The sequence below is a fragment of the Lagenorhynchus albirostris genome, chromosome X, assembly GCF_949774975.1.
Source record: "Lagenorhynchus albirostris chromosome X, mLagAlb1.1, whole genome shotgun sequence".
Taxonomy (NCBI): Eukaryota; Metazoa; Chordata; class Mammalia; order Artiodactyla; family Delphinidae; genus Lagenorhynchus; species Lagenorhynchus albirostris.
The window spans coordinates 18,402,529-18,415,507 of record NC_083116.1 but is presented as its reverse complement, the minus strand read 5'-3'; the positions used below and the strand labels follow the sequence as shown (position 1 = coordinate 18,415,507).

Below are 12,979 nucleotides of genomic sequence, written 5' to 3'. Positions count from 1 at the left end.
GAAATCAGAAATCTACCATTTCTGGACTGTCAGGAAGGCAATGGATAGAGGTCAAAAATGAACTTTTGAAACAAAAAAATGAAGTTATGATCCTTCAGGAACAGTAAGGAACAGCCTATTCTTGGACGGCCTCTCTAGAAGAGAGAGAAAGTCCAGCCAGCCCTAGAAGAAGAGATAATATTTCCAGCTGCCTTAATCCTGCCCTCGGGGATACAGGAACAGCCTGATGTGCCCAGCTTCACCCCCTCCCAGGAAAGGCCCCACTGCTCCCCGGGCATCTTTTCCCTGCCTACATTACTCAGCCTAGTCCAAGGACTTGGCTGCTAGGATATGGGGAACTCTAATAGACGCCTGGGGCCTTTTTCCCTTTTAGTTTCTCTCCACCTGCTGTACTCTGTGCTTTGTTCTCTGGAATCATGATAAAGAGCAACATGGGAATCACATTAAACGTGACAATGTGCTGCAGAAAGCACGTACTAGAAATGGATCCTGGGGCAAGCAGAGGGAGTGGGGGCCTGCCTAGCAAAGTCCATGCCCAGATTAGTCCAGACCAGCTCCTGGAGAGCAAGCCTGGGGCAGTGGGAGGCCAAGGTTAGACCGAGATAGAAGAAAATCAGCATTTACTTTTAATCTACATAACTGCTCTGTGAGAAGGCATTCTTGTCACTCTTTTAAAGACTAGGGAACTCAGGCAAAGACAGATGAGGGGACTTCACCCAAGGCTACAACAGTTAGAACGTACAAACAGGATTTGAAACCAAATCTCAATGACTACAGTAACCAGCCTCTTTCTGCTGGACCCTGCCATTTCTATATATCTCATCCAGGCTTTCTCTCCTCTACAGAGAAGCGCTAACATGATGATAGGGATGTTGAGGGTGCTCAGCCTCTTTGCTTGGTTCTCTAGCTGGCTGATAGGCCCCGAAGCCGACATTTGCTACTTACATTGTAAGATGTGAGATATCATCAACGCTGTACAGTTGTCACTGCATGGAAGCCTTCCCAGAGCCAAATCCTTCTTTATTTGAAGAGTAAAAAGATACCTGCAAAGAAGTGGGGGGAAATCTCTTGAGGAAGAAACAGGAACAAGAAAGAAGCATTTCCCTTCTCCCAGATCAAGATGTTTCAAGAAAGACACGGTGCCCCCAGTCAGGGAGATGCCTTTTGGGGGTGGTGAGTAATGCATAGGCTTTGCTTCGGCCCCTAACCAGCACTAGACCACAACTCAGCTGATCCAGCATTTCAGCAGGCCTCACAGCCATTAGGAATCACCCCGGCCAAATCCTCCCGCCAACTTGAGGGAGTTGGCCAACAATCCTCTGGTGATTTCTGCCACGTAGCAAAGCCACATACCCAGCCAGAGAGAAAGGGAGATTCAGCAAGAATAAGCCTACTCAGGAGGCCAGTACTGCTCTGTTTACAAAATGCTATCAAATACTCACTATCGTAACAACTTAGAAGGCTGGCATCATCACCACATGTTCCAATTACGGAAAGACAGAGGTTAGGCGATTTGGGCAGAGTCATATCACCCCAAGACAGTGAAACTGTGGCAAGACCTCAGGTCTGCCTCTCAATTCTAGGCTGCCTCCTATCCAGAGACTGTGTTTCAGAAATCAAGAACTTGAGGCGGTGATTCTGCCCCTTCACCTGGACCACCGTCTCCGTATCACCAGAGCCCAGCCTAGCCCTTTGCACAGAGCAGGTATGGGATTACTGTGTATTGAATGGAATGAAGCCAGACTACCCTTTTTCCTACCGATAATCAGGGACCCATAAAGTACACATTGGTATCCAGAACTTTGCAAAACAGATGGCATTTGTCCCACACTTTTAAGCCCTTATCAAAAGCAATCAACTTTTGAAAAGATGTGTATAATTAAGATTCTACTGCCGACTATGTTCCTTCTTGGTTCAAAATTGGTTCCAAAGTTTTATTTTATATATTAAAACATTTACTATCTACTGTGGGCATTTCCCTAAATAAGATGTAATTTTCTGAATAAAGTTCTATCTAGACTTTTTTTAAACCAATTAAGACTTGACAGCAATGTGGTGAACCAGAATTAATTGCACGTGATAGATGAAAACGCAGACTGGGAAAAAACAGGTAAATTAGTAGGTGATTATTTAATTTACAAAGCCATTCATTATAATCCTTCAAATTGTGATCTCTCTTAATGGATTAGAAATGATTCATTAGAAAAGTTATATTTGCACACCACTCTGAGAAACTCACGTAGTGGCCCCAATCAAGGCATCCTTGTAAAGTCAACTACAGTTAAGTATTCTCAAATGGACCAATGGGGAAAAAATAAAAGAAGTCTAACCGTTGCCACTACCTGCTTTCAAATATAGATGTAAATGGGAATAATCAGCCTCAATTGCTAAAGGGGACGTGAATTTCATTTTACTCCTAGCAAGAAAGAAACCTTCTTGTCATTTGACACATTCCTTGCTGTTAAGAAGGCAGCTGCCTGCTGCAAATACCAAATCCTTCCTCTGAACAGCTGATGAATCATTTATCATCACATTGATTTTCTCATTCTTTTTTTTTTCCCAGAGAAAGTTTATCTCCATCAAAATTGGTTACAATTTGAGACTGGACTGAAATGAGTTAGCAAAGGCAAACTGATAGAGATACCAAGACATCAAGTTATCTGGGAAAAGGGCCTACAACTCACAAATTTGGAGAGGATTGGGAGAGAGAGAGACTGACTTTTTTTTTTTTTTTTTGCGGTATGTGGGCCTCTCACTGTCGTGGCCTCTCCCGTTGCGGAGAACAGGCTCCGGACGCGCAGGCTCAGCGGCCATGGCTCACGGGCCCAGCCGCTCCACGGCATGTGGGATCTTCCCGGACCGGGGCACGAACCCTCATCCCCTGCATCGGCAGGTGGGCTCTCAACCACTGCGCCACCAGGGAAGCCCGAGACTGACTTTTTTAAAGTGACTTCTACAAAGACCCCTCAGAAAAGAACCCCCCCACTTTACAAAAAGGGTGAAGAAAAATTGGCCATGAACCATGATGGGGAATATTTCAGGTAGAATAATTGCCAACACGCTGTGACCTTGATCAAGTCACTCTAGTTCCCAGGACCAGTTTCTGCATCTGTAAACCAAAAGGTCTGGATTAGATTATCTCTTACATCCCTTCTATGTGTAGAAGTCTGGAGTCTAAAGTCTAGAAAGCAGAGTAAGGTTTGGGGAGTGTTATGTTGACAAAGTATTTTTGAAGAAGTAGGTTTACATGGTCATTTTAAAGGGCATTTTTATAAATATAAAAATACTTTAAAATGTTTTATACTTTTTTGTAAGTATACAAATATTTTACTTATATAAATTATTAATAATTATTATTGTAATTATTAATAATTATAATAAAATATCAATAATTTATAATTATGCGAAATAATTTATTAAATTATTTTTTACTTTTCTACTTTCAAAAAGGTTTTATAAGTGTATGTCATCATCACTTTCTACCTATGGGATATACACACACACAAACGTGCACACACACACGTGCACACAGCCGTTTTCAGTATGCAGGGAACTTAGCTGTCAAGCTGCCCTCTGATTAGAACACAGATGCAATGAAGGCAAACACTCTAACTGTTGTAGTAGTTAATGGTTTAACCCCCAAGTGGGCACCCAGGCTGGTTACCACTTTAAGAACACCACCCTTCCTTCTCCCTGAAGTCCCTATCCTTTGGAAGATTAACCCTGGGGACCAGCCAGGTCGTCCTTCTCACCAACTTCTTACGATCTCCCAGAGTGACTGAGACCCAAGCCTTCCAAAGAAGGCTAGAAGCCCATTCCCTGATAAATGGAGAATAATGATTAAGTAACATCATGCAAGTACTATACCTTGTAAGCTCTTCTCGCAGATGTCCAGGGTCCACTGGGAAAAATTTCACCATAAATTTGAAAACAACCTCCTTAGGATCTTAAAACACAATATCTCCATAAGTTTTATTTAAATGTCCATCACAACAGTTACAGGGCTTCTCTCTCTCTCTCTCTCTCTCTCTCACACACACACACACACACACACACACACACTCCCCTCTCCTCTTCCCTCCTCTCCCCAGCACTCCCTCTCACAGACTTTTCATTTAAATTTCAATTTTTCACATTTGTGAGCTGTTGCTATTTTTGAATTGTGCCTCTATGTGGATAACAGTTGGGAAAGTTCTCCTGCCCCTCTTCCTCCCTTCTCTTTCTTTGAGTTTCTTTTTGTAAAGATGTGCCTCGTTTGGGGCCTACTGTGCCTCTCTTAAGAAGTGTTCCATTTAGAAAAATATACCACTTGCTACTTGGGATTCTGCATTCCTGGATGAGAGAAGGGCCCAGCTATAGAGGCAGGTGAATATCAGTTGGCTCAAGGATTCATAAAGGGAACTAGAAGTAGTAGGGACTGAGGCCTCTGTGTATCTTAAAATCTACATGAAGAAAACATATCTACTTGCCTTCACTTCCTACTTGCATTTGAAAATAAGAAACTTTCTGTATCAAAAGCAAATACACACATGCAGCATTAACACCATTGATTCAGTAAATATATGTTGAGTGCCTATTGTAGGCTAAACATTGTACTAGAGGCTCCTGGAAATAAAAATACAGTTAAGCACTCAAAGGTTGGTAGAAGAGGCAGACACCTAGACAGACAATCACAGAACCACAAAGTGTTATAAGCCCCGAGTACTGGGTAAGCACAAGAGGGAGAAAAGAGTTTGGAGGAGGTCAAGGAAGGCTTCCTGGAAGAGCTGACATCTGAGTAGGGCTGCCAGATTTAGCAGATAAAAATATAGGACTCCCAGTTAAATTTGAATTTCAGATATACAATGATTGCTTGGGACATACTTATACAAAGAAATTAGTCTTTGTTGATCTGAAATTCTAATATAGTTGGGCAACTTCTATTTTATCTGAGAAGCCTACACCTGAAGTTAGTTTTGTTCAAATTAGGAGAGGTAGGAGTATGAAGTGGTCAGAGGCAGAGGTAAAGGCTGAAAAGGCAGGCAGAGTCCGGTGCTTTGAGGATCATGTTAAAGAGTTTGGACTTTATTCTAAGGACAATAGGGAGTCATGGAAGCATTTTTAAGCAGGAGACTGATGTGGTCAGGTTTGTATTTGCAATAGTTCCCTTTGGGAGTAGTGTACATGATGGATTGGGGGGAGTCAGTTGGGAAGCTGTTGGGATGATGTGACAGATTATCAATACGTAGTGGGAAAAGACAGAACTGTGGGAGACACCAACACGTAGAGAGCAGGAGGGGGAAGTGACACGAAACAGCCTTTCCCAAAGTGTGGACTGAAATCCACCTGCAGCGGAAGCAGCTATGGAATTTGTTAAAAATGCAGGTTGCTGGCCCCAAACTCGGGGATAAGGCCCAGCAATATGCATTTTAACAAGAATTGCCCCCTCCTCCCGGCCCGTGATCCTAGTACACACTGAAAGTTAAGAACCACCACACTAGATTGTGACATATAGGGTTCGGGGGAATATTTCATGCATAGTAGGCACTCAAATATGACCTGAAATGGATGGACAATGTCTGTGATGGGATAAAACTGAAACACCTCCTGGAAGAAGGTGAATGGCATTGCTGCTTGACATCAAGGATGCTCGAAGATTTACAGGTCTAGACTCAGAGATGTATTCCTAGAGCCAATCCACAGAGTGCTGTCATTACCAGGGTTCTCGAAATTTACTCAAAGATCCAGCAGCCTGATTTTCCTCATCTCAGGCAAAGTTAAAATGATTTTTTTTAATTGCTAAATTTACTGGATGGATGAAGGATTAAAATAATACATCAAAGCCCTTTTCTCCGCTTATATTAAGGCGAGGAACAGTGTGGTATTGTTGAAATATTTTCAAGTTGTAACTGGGAATTCTATTCCTTAAGTGATTTTCCATACTTACTTTTTACTTGCTTTGTAATGGACTTCAGAAGTTCCAACCAGACCTGTAATAACATTAATGAAAGAATTGGTAGAACATGGCACTGAGTATAGCTTTTTGTTTTTTGGGGTTTTTTTGATAGCAGATTAAAGTCAACATGAAACAAACAAATATCAAGACTCTTTAGACTTCTAAAGATAGTAAGAAACAGCAACGTCAAAGAAATGCTGTGCTTCTACCACACTCAATCTGTCCCCTTCTATTTTCCCAATGACAGTGCACATTGATGATCTATAAACTCTTGCTGTTGACATTTGAGTCACTGCTCCCTGCCTCAGGAGAATGACAGAGGTGTCATATACAAGGCTCATTAGTTGCCACAAAGACTAATGAAGGCACATGGCTCCACATTTGAATCCTACAGCCCCCAAATGCCAGCTTAATAGTCATAATGAGCCTTTCTGGGAAGGAGCCAGATAACAGATCCACCAAGGCAGAACACAGCGGGCAGAACATCGGGAATGTTAGGATGTGAGAGAGGGGCAAGGAGCATTCCCGAATACTACTGGTGAGGTTAGGAGTCTTCAGTTTGGAGGTTGAGGTCCAGCCTCTGGAAAGTCAGAATAAAGCACAGAGACCTCTTCACACAGTGGCAAAAGAGGAGTAGAGGGTGGAAGAGTTTGTGCTTGGCAAACTGAGGTGACTTTTAATAGACAAGGAGGGGAAATAGTTGTTAAATCCACTCATTTTGCAAGGGTTTAAATGGTTTTTCCTTTTGCAGTTGGGGGTTTGAGCCCTGCATATCTAGCTGCAAGCTGCATTTAGAAGCAATTCTAGACACAAAGAACCTATAATGAAACCAACTTACATTATTTCCAGAATGGCTACAGAATTCTAATCCAAAATATTCCTTTTCAGCAAGATTTAGATGGCTGCAACTCAGGTTAAACAGCGCCTTCCCGGATGACTTTTGCTAAACAAAACAAAGAGACCATAGCACAGTTTGCGATCCTAAGCTGATATTGTTGCTGTAGTGTGGAGTAAAGGGTAGAAGCAACTAGACTCTCTTCAGTTTCCTTTAAGCACTGTTTTCAGGCCCTGTATCCTCCCGAATGTTGTTGAGTTTTCCACACAAATACATGCATCTATCTGTAGATTGTTTTAGCGGTACCTCTTAAAAAGCCTCAGATTAATGACAAACCCTCTTGGAAAAAGACAGCCTTGCACTTAACTACGTATGGCTAGATCTGCAAATCTACCCTTTCAGTGGAATTCTTTCATCAATTCATCCCACAGGCAATTTGAAAGATTTTCCCCAAATTGACAGATAGTTTAATCAAGATGCAAATCTGACCTGCTTAAAATCCTTCAGTGGCTCCCTTCAGGATAAAGTCTCTACTCCTTAGCAGGAAGGCTGGGCCCTTTCCCTCATGTGGCCCTGCCTGCCCCTCCAGCCTCATCGCTTTCCCTTCCCCCTTCCTTTCTAATAATCGCAGCCTGCTCATGTTTCCCCACACGTCAAGTAAATTCATGTCTCCATGCCTCTGCTCATGTCATTCCTTCTACACAGAACGCCCTTCCCACCTTTCTTTGCTTTGGCTTCCTCCTACTCAGCTCAGATGCCACTCCCCGGGAGACCTTTGGAGCCAAGGGCAACCTCCGTGCTCCCAAACACTCTTGCTTACCTCAAGTAAGCACTTGAGGTAAGCACTTCTCACACGGGATGTCTATGTTCCCCGTTAGACTGAATTCCTTCATAGCAGGGGCCTTGCTTTAATTGTCTTGTTACTCACCAGGTCTAACTCAGAGCCTGCCACATACTAGGGGTCTTGAATGTTGGTTGATCCAACATGAAATTGACCAACTTCCTCCTCCGAGCTCCACAAGGAGATTTCATTCTACAGCTTTTCCCATCATAACTGCATCTAGCATACTCCTTTCACATAAGGCCACACACATTTTTTTTTCTTCATAAAGCCCGCATACACTGGGAGCACAAAACAGTCCCTTTTTCAGGCTTCTCTGAGAATAGGAGCTGTGAAGAGCTCTCTGTGAAAATCTCTATGAGCTGAGTGGGGCTGGAGCTGATCTTCAGCCAGCATTGCTGAGGCCGAGGGTTGCAGTTGCAGGGAGGACGGTGATGGGAAAATTGGGCCCTAGCTGATAGGCACAAAGACACGCTGCTGAAAACCCCTAGTTAAAGCCAAGTCACACGGTGCCTCTGGTGCTGCAAAGGAAGCTGGGTGCAGGGAAATGTAGTTGGAAATCACCGACGCATAGAATTAATGCCAACCTTGAGAGGTCAGAGAGTCCAGCCACCCTCCTCCCACACCCCACCCTCTCCCTCAAGGCAGTCCCACACGGAACAGAACCCACATCTGGTATTTAATAGCTTCCAGGAAGGCGACCTCCCCCATCCCCTTCCCCCAACGACCCCAAATGCTCCCCTCTCCCTTGGACTTCTCTCCACTTGGTTTCGTAGTCCAAAGCTCCACCAACTGAGATTCATGAGGGTTAACCAGGGTCCTATTTTTAAATGCAAATAGGATGCAGAGGGTGAAAGCTACTGCATCCTTAGCGCCTGGAGAGAGGGCTGAGGGAAAGGGGGTTTGATTTTATGTGGGAGGTCACATTGGAGCTGTGATCCAGGAAAAAGGGGTCAGCCCATGGTGGGGTTCGGGGGCTTGAAGGGCATTAGGGGGCAGTGGGGGAGGGGGTGTCTGGGAGGGAGGAGGGAGGGGGCGCTTCTGCCTATGTGGCAACCTTGCCTAGGGCAAGTCCTGACACAGACCATTCCAGACAGATGAAATCGCTCCTATTTTCAAAGTCCTCCAGACAAGGAGCTGTTATGGGATTTTTATTATGAATTAAAAAATTTTCTAAAGAGAGAGAGAGATGACAGCAATACTTTTTCCAACACCAAAGAAACGTTTCAGTCATGAGGACCAAATTCCGTCATAGACTCCAGTTTCTTTGCAAACAATTTAAGAAACTCAAGATTTTCCTTTCTCCTCCTCATTTTTTCTTTCTTTTTTTTTTTTACCATTGGGGTGCTTAATCATCGCCATCAATGCTGCCACATTCCATGTGTTTGTATATTTAAATGTTTCTGCAGTCACAAAGAATATACAGCCATCCCTGTAAGGTTTCCAATCCAGGCTGCCTTTTTGCTCCCTTCTGTAAGATCCCATACCATGTTTATAAGAATAATCCCCTGATTCGTCCACCCCTGTACATCTTGCCAACTGGCTCTAAAAGCCTTTGGCATTTGTGCATTAGGAGGTCAGGAGCTCATGTGGCTCAAGCTCTCTACCCACATCTCCGGGAGAGGCATTTCCCTTCAACCCTCCGTAGTGTACGTTGAAATTGGCCAGCCTAGTGGAATGTATTGCACAATAGGTAAGGTCTTGGTTCTGTCTTAACATGCAGGCTTTAATTTTTTTCAACCAATTCTTCAACTTGTATGTTATGATTATTTTTCTCATAATATCTCTATATACAACTTTCCTATTTTCTCTTTTCTGGACTTCTGATTCTCTTTTCCATTGCTTGTTCTTGTTTAAGCTGACACTTTTCAACATTCAAATCAAGCTCCTTAGTGGATCTAAATTATTTATCACCGGGCCTCCCACTCAAGGAATTGGAACTCCAATCCTGAACCCTGTCTTATATTCATCTCTCTTGGATTACAGTAGAGCAGTGTTTGCCTTTAAAAAAATCACACACACACATATAATTTAAAACTTTTCAGAACTTGTATTTATAATCTTCAGCTTACAAGCTCGGTCTTAACCATTGGACACTGATTTCTTGGGGCTCCAAACTCATCTTCTCATGGAAACAATAAATATTCAAGGTGACCGTTTCTAAAAAACAGCCCACCAAATCTTCTATGCACATAGGGCTGTCATATAACAGTTTATTAAAACAAGCTTGTATTGTAATCCTGCTCTACCCACTTACTAACTGGATGAATTGGGGCAAATGTTTTAGCTCACAGATTGATCTCCCTTTTCCAGGTACCTGAAGACAGAAACCATGTGTCTGAGTACCTGGCATTATATACAGTGATTGGAAAAGAGTGGACATTCCATAAATGTTTACTGAATAAATAGATGAATGGATCCGAACATTTAACTTAATTCATGTGCATTAGCAGGACAGTCCTCTCAAGAGGAAGAACAAATTAGTTACTATGTGACCTAGGGCAAATTACTGAACCATTCTGAGCCTTGGTTTACTCATCTGTAAAATGGAGATAATAATAGTATTATGTTACAGAGTCGTTGTGTGGATTAATCAAGATAATTCACATCAAGGCCTTAGTACTATGCCTGGCACATCACAAGACATAAGTAATACACACATATATTTATAGATATAGAGAGAGAAGAGTCTGGAAGAATACATACCAACCTGTTAACAACATTATTCCTGGAGAGGGGTTTAGATTAAAGGGAACCTTACCTTTTTAGTTTGTACATATCTGGATTCTTTTTTTAAATGAACAGGGACAGTAGAAACTCTCTTAATAAACTTTAATTCAACAACGCACAGAGAATGCTTTCCATTCCCCCTTTAAAACATTGACAGATGCCTAAGTCATGATGAAAGCTCATGGCTAGTAAGCTAATATGACTTTGCACTTCTACATCCATCGACTGAGTCTCAGGCTTGATAATAATTATTTTCTTGAACATATTTTGACAATTCTACTTATTATTGTAATTATACAATTTAATTATATTGTATGTATATCACAAGAATCATGATCACTAATAGCAAGAGTAGTTTCTATGAAAACCAAATTGAAAAAAAATCAATAAGGGGGGAATCCCCCAAAATGTGCTGTCAAATTAGTTTTGGGTAGGACAGCAGTAAAATATTGGGGGATAAAATCTGGAAGGATTCTGTACTCAAATTTTTCCACATTAAATGAACAAATACTGGAAATCATAGATGATGCCTTATGCGTATAAGTCAGAGAAGAAAAATGGAAACACCGATCAGAAGTCCTTACTCAAAATGCCCTTGACCCTGCATCAAAAGCTTGGCATATGAATATAAATGTATACGTTTTATGTTGAAGTAAGAAGTTTAAGGTGTTTGTGTGTAAATGTACATATTTACTATGATTTTCTGCTTTGGCAAATTTTATCAATTAACTGATCAACAATCACCTTTGATCACATTAGATAACAGAGATTCTAATGCATCCACATAATGACTGTGTACTTCAAAAGAATGTAGGCTACAGAATTAAGGTTTCAGAAAAGGATAAGCTGGAACAACAGCGTATTATTAACAGTAGCATGATAGGCCATTTTAATTTTATAATGTGTATTGTGTTTCTCTGGAAAATATAACAAATATAAGGAAAATTAAAGAGTCTTATAGATGCTTCTCCTGTTTCCAGTGCTGATTCCCACATTCAAAATATTTCTCATGCTCCCCTCAGGAAACTGTTTTTGAAGTCACAGATAATAATCACCCATTCTTCTGATTTTATGGTTATGCTTCATTTTTGAATCCCAAAATATGACTATATAAACTCCGGTGACGACAACAAAATAGCAGAGAGAGAGAGAGAGAGAGAGAGAGAGACACGTCTCTTCCTGTTTTATAAAGCCATCTGTCCTATCAGGTTAGGGCCCCACCCTTATGACCTCATTCAACCTTAATTACTTCCTAAAAGTCCTATCTCCAAATACAGTCAGATTAATCACATGGGGAGTGGGGTTAGAGGTTCAACATATGAATCTGGGTTGGGGGGATACAATTCAGTCCATAGCAATGACCCAACTTGATAGCCCACTTTAGTTATCATACTTGCTCTTTATGACTTTTGACTCTTTCCAAACACGAAATCCACTCTCAAATAATGAAGATTTGTGAGTCATTTTGGAAGCAATGTGCCCAGTTACAGAAGACCAAAAAGGAGTTCCAAAATGTGCTGAGTACCTGCAATACACAGGAGAAGTGGCTAAGAATGTGGGCTAAGAATGTGGGCTCTGAAGCCAGACACAGCTGGCTCTAGTTCTGACCTGTCTACCTGCTAGAGGGGTAATCTTGGGCAGACTATTTAATCTCTCTGAACCTTTGCTTCTTCAGTTGCAAAATAAGACTGTCAAACACAGAAGGGTCACATATTATATGATTCTATTTATATGAAATGTCCAGAACAGGCAAATCTATAGAGACAGAAAACAGATTGGTGGTGGTCAGAGACTGGGGGGAGAGGGGAATAGGGGGTGACTATTAACTAGTATGGGGTTTCTTTTGGGGAGGATGCATATATTCTGGAATTAGATAGTTGTGATGGTTGTACAACAATGAATATACTAAAAACCACTGAATTGTACACTTTAAAAGGATGAATCTTCTGGCATGTGAATGGCATCTCCATTTTAAAGAAGGGTCATAGCGAGCATCTAATGAGACTATTCTTGTCAAGTACTTTACACAGTATCTGGTCCAAAGGAAGAGCTCAAGAAATGTTGACTGTTTATAGGGCGACTATATAATTTATCATCCAAATTGGGACGGTTTTGAGAGTTGACAGGGCACTAGTAATTGTTATATTGTCACAATAGGTGTAAACCAGGACTGTCCTGGACAAACTCTGATGTATGGTCACCTAATTATTTGTATTTGGACCACTCCAGGGGGTCTGTTTTGACAACGGCAGCATTTATTTGAATATTCAAAATCTGGAATATTAAGAATCAGAGACATGACTATTAGTTTCCCCTCATAGAAACCGGTGTCTGATGATCATTCCTCCAGTAGCAAGTGAATGAAGTACCCTTCAGTCATGTTAACCCTGGTTCCGTATTTTTATAGGTAAGGCTCAACCGTAACAACCACACAAAAAAACAGGGACAGAGAACTGCTTCACCAGTCTTAACCTTCTCCCTAATAAACATTTTAAAAGTCGATCCCTCTCCTTTAACATGTTTTTTCTCCATTCTTTATTCTCTTTTTTCAGTTCTCTTTGTTTTCCTGTTGTAATTTCCCCCTGTGCAAACTCCAGGCTTACTTTTGATGCGTTTGCCCTTTTCCTCCTGTATATGC

At 41.7% G+C, this 12,979-nt stretch overlaps 1 protein-coding gene across 1 annotated transcript in view; it reads right to left on the bottom strand.

Moving 5' to 3' along the window:
* FRMD7 (FERM domain containing 7) overlaps positions 1-12,979 on the bottom strand; it is a 54,180-nt gene that overhangs the window by 16,985 nt on the left and 24,216 nt on the right. Inside the window, 4 exon segments of the mRNA XM_060137272.1 lie at positions 946-1,043; positions 3,868-3,901; positions 5,927-5,969; positions 6,774-6,878. Of these exon segments, the coding sequence (XP_059993255.1) occupies positions 946-1,043; positions 3,868-3,901; positions 5,927-5,969; positions 6,774-6,878 (280 nt within the window).